Source organism: Ylistrum balloti, unplaced genomic scaffold (genome assembly GCF_031769215.1).
Source record: "Ylistrum balloti isolate Yb309-2 unplaced genomic scaffold, AGI_CSIRO_Ybal_v1 Utg370384, whole genome shotgun sequence".
NCBI classification, from domain to species: domain Eukaryota; kingdom Metazoa; phylum Mollusca; class Bivalvia; order Pectinida; family Pectinidae; genus Ylistrum; species Ylistrum balloti.
Window position 1 is genome coordinate 130,825 of NW_026782267.1, and position 10,484 is coordinate 141,308.

The 10,484-nt window shown below is 36.6% G+C and overlaps 1 protein-coding gene across 1 annotated transcript; it reads right to left on the reverse strand.

Moving 5' to 3' along the window:
- Positions 1-1,464: 1,464 nt before the first annotated feature.
- On the reverse strand, positions 1,465-10,167 carry LOC132554136 (uncharacterized). Its single transcript, XM_060218437.1, has 5 exons — positions 10,021-10,167; positions 9,673-9,818; positions 3,689-3,796; positions 3,004-3,107; positions 1,465-1,838 (listed from the first exon to the last, which is right to left on the reverse strand). Exons 1-5 carry the CDS (start codon positions 10,165-10,167, stop codon positions 1,666-1,668), a joined length of 678 nt encoding a protein of 225 aa, XP_060074420.1. The 3' UTR covers positions 1,465-1,665.
- Between the last annotated feature and the right edge of the window lie 317 nt (positions 10,168-10,484).

Genomic DNA, 10,484 nt, shown 5'->3' on the forward strand with positions numbered 1-10,484 from the left:
ATAACAAGTCGGCTTACTGGAGGAGTGCTAAGGTGTATCTATAACAAGTCAGCTTACTGGAGGAGTGCTAAGTTGTATCTATAACGGGTCGGCTTACTGGAGGAGTGCTTAGTTGTATCTGTAACAAGTCGGCTTACTGGAGGAGTGCTAAGTTGTATCTATAACAAGTCGGCTTACTGGAGGAGTGCTAAGGTGTATCTATAACAAGTCGGCTTACTGGAGGAGTGCTAAGTTGTATCTATAACAAGTCGGCTTACTGGAGGAGTGCTAAGTTGTATCTATAACAAGTCGGCTTACTGGAGGAGTGCTAAGTTGTATCTATAACAAGTCGGCTTACTGGAGGAGTGCTAAGTTGTATCTATAACAAGTCGGCTTACTGGAGGAGTGCTAAGTTGTATCTATAACAAGTCGGCTTACTGGAGGAGTGCTAAGGTGTATCTATAACAAGTCGGCTTACTGGAGGAGTGCTAAGTTGTATCTGTAACAAGTCGGCTTACTGGAGGAGTGCTAAGTTGTATCTGTAACAAGTCGGCTTACTGGAGGAGTGCTAAGTTGTATCTATAACAAGTCGGCTTACTGGAGGAGTGCTAAGGTGTATCTATAACAAGTCAGCTTACTGGAGGAGTGCTAAGTTGTATCTATAACAAGTCGGCTTACTGGAGGAGTGCTAAGGTGTATCTATAACAAGTCGGCTTACTGGAGGAGTGCTAAGTTGTATCTATAACAAGTCGGCTTACTGGAGGAGTGCTAAGTTGTATCTATAACAAGTCGGCTTACTGGAGGAGTGCTAAGTTGTATCTATAACAAGTCGGCTTACTGGAGGAGTGCTAAGTTGTATCTATAACAAGTCGGCTTACTGGAGGAGTGCTAAGGTGTATCTATAACAAGTCGGCTTACTGGAGGAGTGCTAAGTTGTATCTATAACAAGTCAGCTTACTGGAGGAGTGCTAAGTTGTATCTATAACAAGTCGGCTTACTGGAGGAGTGCTAAGTTGTATCTATAACAAGTCAGCTTACTGGAGGAGTGCTAAATTTGCAGTGGAAACTTTGGTCTCTATTGAGTCTGGCTCAAAGTAAGCATTTGGATAAAAAACAATGGATACTCACAATGATTCTTGATTTTTATTTACTCAAAACGATATCTGAAGACTAGATGCATATAAATATGAAATGTTATCAAAGATTCATAATAAGATTTCTATCACACCCAGATTATACACACTTATACATTGCATCACACTTGAACAAGCCAACATCTGTATAGAAAATTTAAGGTTTAGAAAAACCCTGATCTGACTTTATTGCAAAATATTATATCATTACAATGTATGAGTCAAACTGATATTCTATTCAAAATTAGATATTACTGCTATATATGTTTCTAACATGTTTAAGTAAAATAGTTGTATCAAAACGAGAATATCCCTGAAATACAGTCCAAAAAATTGATTTACTACACTGGTCTTTTTTATTCTGGTTTTGGTAGATTTAAATTCACAATTTATTCATTACAAAGATCCCTGGAAATAACTTTTAATCCATTCCAACCCAATGATCAGAAGTTATAGACTCTACCAAACTTAATCATTCATAAATAGATTAGTGAATTTAATTGCCAGTTAGATATCACAGGTTTTTATGTTAATACACATAGAGATGAAGTTTCTAGAATAAGTTTGTCTGTAGCATAATTCGAATGAATTCTGATTGGTCAACTTTTCCGTCACCATTCAGGTCTGCCTCTTCAATCATTTCTTCTAGCTCCTTCTGAGTAAATTTTATACCAGCATCCTCACATGCCAACTTCAAACCCTCCAAAGAAATGGCTCCTGTCTTTTCTGTCAAAGAAAATTTCAACAATTTGTCGTTAATATTAATATTGGACAGAAAAAATCATCAAAGGCCATATTTCTTAACACCTTCCATTACAGGACAGCTTTAAGATAAGATAATTAGATGTAACATCTTTCTTTCTTTTTCTTTTTTTTTAAATTTGTCATATTGGCTAATTATGATTAACATGAACTTTTGGGGATATTTTATATCCTTTTAAGACTAAATATGGTAGAGAACCAGTCGGTCTTACAATACACAGGTGCAATTGACATGATGGTTGATTTTAATTTAGCTTATACAAAGGTGTAATTGTTTTAAACTGGTAAAATAGTGTATTGCAGATGAAGTAATGATATAAGCTTGAATTAATCTATATTTTAATGACCACAGAACAATAGCAATCCCCAAAATAGGTAAAAAATATTCAAAATTTATGATGAAATTACACTCTGAGATTCAGGAATCAATATACATGCTATTGTGTTTTCCTGTCAACCCAAAGTGTGATAGGCTCAAATTTCCAGGTTAAATTAGTATTCTAAATTTCAAAGAAAATATTTTGGAGGTATTAATCTTGTGAGTTATGTCTAAGTTCTTTACCCAACAGTTTATCTTGCTACTGGAGTGCAATCAGTACAAGTTTCTATTGATAATTTATGGAAGTGTACATCATTTATTTGTTAATTAACCTACATTAACTAGTATATCTTTTTTTACTTTATAAACACGATTTATTATTTTTCTCTACTTTTTAATAATATTAAGATATCTAATGATAATAATTTACTTTATTTATTTTACAACAATTCTTTTCCAACTGATGTTAATCACTCTTGCTGGTCAGGATAGAAGCGTGCAATGGTTCTTTCTGTGGGTGGAAACCAGAGTACCCGGGGCAGGTGCCCCATACCTTTTCACATCCATTGAGGGAATCAAACCCCGGACAGCTTGGTGAAAGGCGAGTGTGTTACCACTGCACCACACGACCACAATATAGAAGATCTTGTAACACAACCAGTAGAAGGTTGATGTTTCGATGAATGCACTGTCGCCTTCAGACAATAATCAGACAAATGACCAGTGTGGAGTGTACTAGATCTGACATACACTATGGGTTAGCTTATTAACAAACATACAATGTTATCTGCTTATAGTTCATCAACATACCATAATCAAACATGTTGAAACCTTTGAGTATTTCATCATACATGTCTCTTGCATCACCCTGTCTGTCAATCACTGCCTCTAGAAACTCAGGGAAATCAATCATACTGAAAAGGATACAATGTACCATAAGTTCGGACAAGTAAAAAATGATGGATGAATATTTTATCAAAATATTACTGAAAAAAATGATGTATATCACATGTCCAGAAAATAAAGAAATACATTACAATCTTTCATCAAAAATCATAATACATACCATTTTACATACCAGTGAGCTTCTAATCTATGTCATAAGTTTTAAATAAATTGCCAATATATATACCCCTTTCTGTCATGTTACCTTTCTGTTACTTTTCATTGTTATGATATTAATGGTAAGTATGACAGAAGCTTAAGTCCAGACATGTCTACATCCACTCTTATTGCATATTGATGTTTTGTAATGCCATATGATGTTACCTGTTTTGTAAGAGAGTAGTTTTGCACAACATCCTGGTGTAAAGGAAACTTCTAAACAGTAGTTTTAATGTGTCCAGGTACATATGTATATATATGCAATAGTTTTATTTCTTTTGTTTTCTTCGTAATGGTGTAATGAATTTAGTGCAAAATAATCATTCTTATTAAAGAAAAATAGGATGACTATGCTCATTTGATCTCTTTAAAAGTATATTAGATTCCTCACTTTTTGCCATTTAGACTTGTGTCAGCTATCAACTGCTTTGCTTCCTCCCTCGAACACTTGAACCCTAAGGCTCTCATTGCACGGCGAAGTTCAGCAGACCCATGGTACCTATCAAAGATATTAAAAGTTCATTTGATTACTAATAAGCATAGACACTTGTCACAGTTTAAATGTCATCTTGAGTAACAAGCGTTTGTTTTAATCAAAACACAATACACAAAATAAACTGAAGTTGCATACGTTTTACAGACATTTTCTGGTAAAAGTTATCATTCCGAAAAAATAAATTATTTTACGTAAGGGATTTGGTCGATGTCAAATATTAATGATGGTGCTAGCCTGTTGTATACCCATATCAAAAGTAGATGAACATGATATATCCTTGGCACACTAGTTTCCAACCCCTTAAGAATCATTTCTCTCTAGCAATGCTATGTCGACGAATTGCCACCAAACAAATAAATAAATTAATTCAAATGTGTTCATATTCTAATATTCATTAAAAACTAAACGATGAAACACCAGTATTTTTCTAGAAAATATCCACAGATCCAATCTCAAATGCACTCACCTGAAATGACAGACATGTGTATCAGACATGTGTATCGGACATGTATCAGACAAGTGTATCAGCCATGTGTATCGGACATGTGTATCAGACATGTATCTCGGACAAGTGTATCAGACATGTGTATAAGACGTGTATATCAGACCTGTGTATAAGACATGTGTATCAGACGTGTATATCAGACATGTGTGTAAGACATGTGTATCGGACATGTATCAGACAAGTGTATAAGACATGTGTATCAGACATGTGTATCAGACGTGTATCAGACAAGTGAATCAGACATGTGTATAGGACATGTGTATCGGACATGTATATCAGACATGTGTATAAGACATGTGTATCAGACATGTGTATAAGACATGTGTATCAGACAAGTGTATCAGACATGTGTATAAGACATGTGTATCGGACAAGTGTATCAGACATGTGTATAAGACATGTGTATCGGACATGTATCGGACATGTATCAGACATGTGTATCAGACATGTGTATCGGACGTGTATCAGACATGTGTATCAGACATGTGTATCCGACGTGTATCAGACAAGTGTATAAGACATGTGTATCGGATATGTATCAGACATGTGTATCAGACAAGTGTATCAGACATGTGTATAAGACATGTGTATCGGACATGTATCAGACATGTGTATCAGACATGTATCGGACATGTATCAGACATGTGTATCAGACATGTGTATAAGACGTGTATCAGACATGTGTATAAGACGTGTATCAGACATGTATCAGACATGTGTATCAGATATGTGTATCAGACATGTGTATTGGACAAGTATCAGATGTGTATAAGACTTGTGTATCAGACATGTGTATTTGACAAGTATCAGAAGTGTATAAGACATTTGTATCAGACATGTGTATCAGACATGTGTATCGGACGTGTATCAGACAAGTGTATCAGACAAGTGTATCAGACATGTGTATAAGACATGTGTATCGGACATGTATCAGACATGTATCAGACATGTGTATCAGACATGTATCGGACATGTATCAGACATGTGTATCAGACATGTGTATAAGACGTGTATCACACATGTATCAGACATGTGTATCAGACATGTGTATAAGACGTGTATCACACATGTATCAGACATGTGTATCAGATATGTGTATCAGACATGTGTATTGGACAAGTATCAGACGTGTATAAGACATGTGTATTGGACAAGTATCAGACATGTGTATCAGACATGTGTATGGGATGTGTATCGGACATTTGTATCAGACATGTGTATCAGATATGTGTATCAGACATTTGTATCAGACATGTGTATAAGATGTGTATCAGACATGTGTATCAAACAAGTGTATCAAACATTTGTATCAGACATGTATCAGACATGTGTATCAGACATGTGTATAAGACGTGTATATCAGACCTGTGTATAAGACGTGTATCGGACATGAATCAGACATGTGTATCAGACATGTGTATAAGACATGTGTATCAGACATGTATATCAGACATGTGTGTAAGACATGTGTATCGGACGTGTATCAGACAAGTGTATAAGACATGTGTATCAGACATGTGTATAAGACATGTGTATCAGACATGTATATCAGACCTGTGTATAAGACATGTGTATCGGACATGTATCAGACATGTGTGTAAGACATGTGTATCGGACGTGTATCAGACAAGTGTATAAGACATGTGTATCAGACATGTGTATCAGATGTGTATCAGACAAGTGAATCAGACATGTGTATAGGACATGTGTATCGGACATGTGTATAAGACATGTGTATCAGACATGTGTATAAGACATGTGTATCAGACATGTGTATAGGACATGTGTATCGGACATGTATATCAGACATGTGTATAAGACATGTGTATCAGACATGTGTATAAGACATGTGTATCAGACAAGTGTATCAGACATGTGTATAAGACATGTGTATCGGACAAGTGTATCAGACATGTGTATAAGACATGTGTATCGGACATGTATCGGACATGTATCAGACATGTGTATCAGACATGTGTATCGGACGTGTATCAGACATGTGTATCAGACATGTGTATTGGACAAGTATCAGAAGTGTATAAGACATGTGTATCGGACGTGTATCAGACAAGTGTATCAGACATGTGTATAAGACATGTGTATCGGACATGTATCAGACATGTGTATCAGACATGTATCGGACATGTATCAGACATGTGTATCAGACATGTGTATAAGACGTGTATCAGACATGTGTATAAGACGTGTATCAGACATGTGTATAAGACGTGTATCAGACATGTATCAGACATGTGTATCAGATATGTGTATCAGACATGTGTATTGGACAAGTATCAGATGTGTATAAGACTTGTGTATCAGACATGTGTATTTGACAAGTATCAGAAGTGTATAAGACATTTGTATCAGACATGTGTATCAGACATGTGTATCGGACGTGTATCAGACAAGTGTATCAGACAAGTGTATCAGACATGTGTATAAGACATGTGTATCGGACATGTATCAGACATGTATCAGACATGTGTATCAGACATGTATGTCGGACATGTATCAGACATGTGTATCAGACATGTGTATAAGACGTGTATCACACATGTATCAGACATGTGTATCAGACATGTGTATAAGACGTGTATCACACATGTATCAGACATGTGTATCAGATATGTGTATCAGACATGTGTATTGTATCAGACGTGTATAAGACATGTGTATTGGACAAGTATCAGACATGTGTATCAGACATGTGTATGGGATGTGTATCGGACATTTGTATCAGACATGTGTATCAGATATGTGTATCAGACATTTGTATCAGACATGTGTATAAGATGTGTATCAGACATGTGTATCAAACAAGTGTATCAAACATTTGTATCAGACATGTATCAGACATGTGTATCAGACATGTGTATAAGACGTGTATATCAGACCTGTGTATAAGACATGTGTATCGGACATGTATCAGACATGTGTATCAGACATGTGTATAAGACATGTGTATCAGACATGTATATCAGACATGTGTGTAAGACATGTGTATCGGACGTGTATCAGACAAGTGTATAAGACATGTGTATCAGACATGTGTTTAAGACATGTGTATCAGACATGTATATCAGACCTGTGTATAAGACATGTGTGTAAGACATGTGTATCGGACGTGTATCAGACAAGTGTATAAGACATGTGTATCAGACATGTGTATCAGATGTGTATCAGACAAGTGAATCAGACATGTGTATAGGACATGTGTATCGGACATGTGTATAAGACATGTGTATCAGACATGTGTATAAGACATGTGTATCAGACATGTGTATAAGACATGTGTATCGGACATGTATCGGACATGTATCAGACATGTGTATCAGACATGTGTATCGGACGTGTATCAGACATGTGTATCAGACATGTGTATCAGACATGTGTATCGGACGTGTATAAGACATGTGTATCGGATATGTATCAGACATGTGTATCAGAAATGTGTATCAGACAAGTGTATCAGACATGTGTATAAGACATGTGTATCGGACATGTATCAGACATGTGTATCAGACATGTATCGGACATGTATCAGACAAGTGTATCAGACATGTGTATAAGACGTGTATCAGACATGTATCAGACATGTGTATCAGATATGTGTATCAGACATGTGTATTGGACAAGTATCAGAAGTGTATAAGACATTTGTATCAGACATGTGTATCAGACATGTATAAGACATTTGTATCAGACATGTGTATTGGACAAGTATCAGAAGTGTATCAGACATGTGTATAAGACATGTGTATCGGATATGTATCAGACATGTGTATCAGAAATGTCTATCAGACAAGTGTATCAGACATGTGTATAAGACATGTGTATCGGACATGTATCAAACATGTATCAGACATGTGTATCAGACATGTATCAGACATGTGTATCAGACATGTGTATAAGACGTGTATCACACATGTATCAGACATGTGTATCAGATATGTGTATCAGACATGTGTATTGGACAAGTATCAGACGTGTATAAGACTTGTGTATCAGACATGTGTATTTGACAAGTATCAGAAGTGTATAAGACATTTGTATCAGACATGTGTATCAGACATGTGTATCGGACGTGTATCAGACATGTGTATAAGACATGTGTATTGGACAAGTATCAGACATGTGTATCAGACATGTGTATGGGATGTGTATCAGACATTTGTATCAGACATGTGTATCAGACATGTGTATAAGATGTGTATCAGATATGTGTATCAGACATTTGTATAAAATGTGTATCAGACATGTGTATCAAACAAGTGTATCAAACATTTGTATCAGACATGTATCAGACATGTGTATCAGACATGTGTATAGGACATGTATCAGAAAAGTGTATCGGACATGTGTATCAGACATGTGTATCGGACATGTGTATCAGACTTGTATCAACACTGCGTTTCTGTTTATGATGACATCATTGAACCATTGAGATGATCAAGGGTTCTATTTTCACAAGAACAGGAAGCTACTTTTTCTGGACATATCAACATTATGGCCAAGTTAGGTTATGGATATCCCAGAATGGAAACCATTAACTTGGCAACTGCTTATGCAATTCATTTGGAACTTCACTCAAAGGACAATTCTTCAAGTCTGCAGTGGCTTCATAACTTCTCAGACAGATGGCCAGAGTTAAACTTGAGAAAGCCCAGAAGACTGCAGACAACCAGAGCGAAGTGTGCCACGAGACTTGTCATTGAGAGATATCTTAAGGAGCTTGGTAACATTCTAGAGAAACACAACTTTCAGGAAAGACCACATGCTATTTATAATCTAGGTGAGAAAGGGCTTTCAACAGACTGCAAACCTCCAAAAATTGTTTAAGGAGCCACTAATAAGCCCCAGGCTGTCACATCAGGAAAGTTCCAAACTATATCAGTTATTGGGGGAGGCAATGCTTCTGGAAATCAGGTCCATCATTCTTCATCTTTCCCGGAAAAACATACATGTATGCTGGATGGTCTGATGGAAGGATTTTTGCCCAGTGGAAATGAAACACCTTCCTTACATCTAAATTTGTATAGTTGGGTGAATGCGTAGATTGTTGACTTGTTAAGGTTTGAATTTAGTTTTTGTGCTATCCTTATGGGCCACCGTAGCGTTAATGGATGACCCTTGAATTCTGATGACGAAGCACACATGCACACAAGGTAAGCAGACGCCATGTTTTTCTATATTTTGCTTGGTGCATTTGTAGAAGTCTATCATTCTTTTTACAGAATTAGTGCATGAACAGTGAAGAACATTGCCTGTAAGCATTGGAATAAAATTATTTGAAGTTATCCGTAAGTAGCGATTTTTTTCCTACACCGTCAAAATCCGATGACACAGGGGTATACCCCCAGAGTAGACTTACCCATCACTGTTATTATCAAACAATTCAAACACCATCAACAGATCTCGGATCTCCTGAGGAGTCAGTTGTTTAAGTATTCTGTTGGTCACTTTGTAGCCATGAATTTCCTTTTCATCAACTGGATTCTTCTTCAAAAGTTCCACAAGCTGTGTAAATAAGATATGTTTAGGTTATTCAGTTATGGGCTTGAAAGTCATGTATTGTATTGATATATAACAAACATTAGGTACGTGAGTGAGAAAAATCGCTAGATGTCAGTCCCTCTCTAAACGACTCAATCATACAAACGACTCACGAACTATTACCACACACTGACAGAGTGAACATCAAAACAATAAAAATGTATACCCTTTCGCCTGGTCGAGGTGGGGGTTGTACAAACAGCGGAGCCATTGGGTCTGCTTTCGCAGGTTTTGATCCTTCCTTTGAAGAGGATTTACCCTTTTTCTTCCCTCCTTTCTTCGACTTTCCCGATTTCCCCTTTTTCTTCGGCATGTTTTCTGTGTAATCACTAAACACTACTCTAACATCCGGATAAGTAATTGGCTCCAGTTAAGTGTCCGCCATTTTGACGCTTCAGTTGTTGCTGTGTGACGTAGCTAGTTGTCCAGAATTTGATTGGCCGTAATATGCGTAAAGGGACGTAACTGTATCGGTAGACAAAAATTGTGAAAAGTGGTTTATGACTTTTTTAAGAGAGAGAGAGATTTGCGTTTGCGTCTACTGCCTCTTAGCTTTTCAACTCCATATCAGTCAATTCAAAGAATTTTTAATTCATAGCTGTATTTTTTCCTCTGCCTCACAGGTATTTC

Excerpts from the sequence above, each read along its gene's own strand:
- LOC132554136 (XM_060218437.1), bottom strand. The coding sequence starts at position 10,167 with ATGCCGAAGAAAAAGGGGAAATCGGGAAAGTCGAAGAAAGGAGGGAAG. Across the intron at positions 9,819-10,020 it reads CACCTCGACCAGGCGAAAGG|CTTGTGGAACTTTTGAAGAA; the intron begins GTATACATTTTT and ends TTATTTACACAG. Across the intron at positions 3,797-9,672 it reads TTTGATAATAACAGTGATGG|GTACCATGGGTCTGCTGAAC; the intron begins GTAAGTCTACTC and ends TATCTTTGATAG.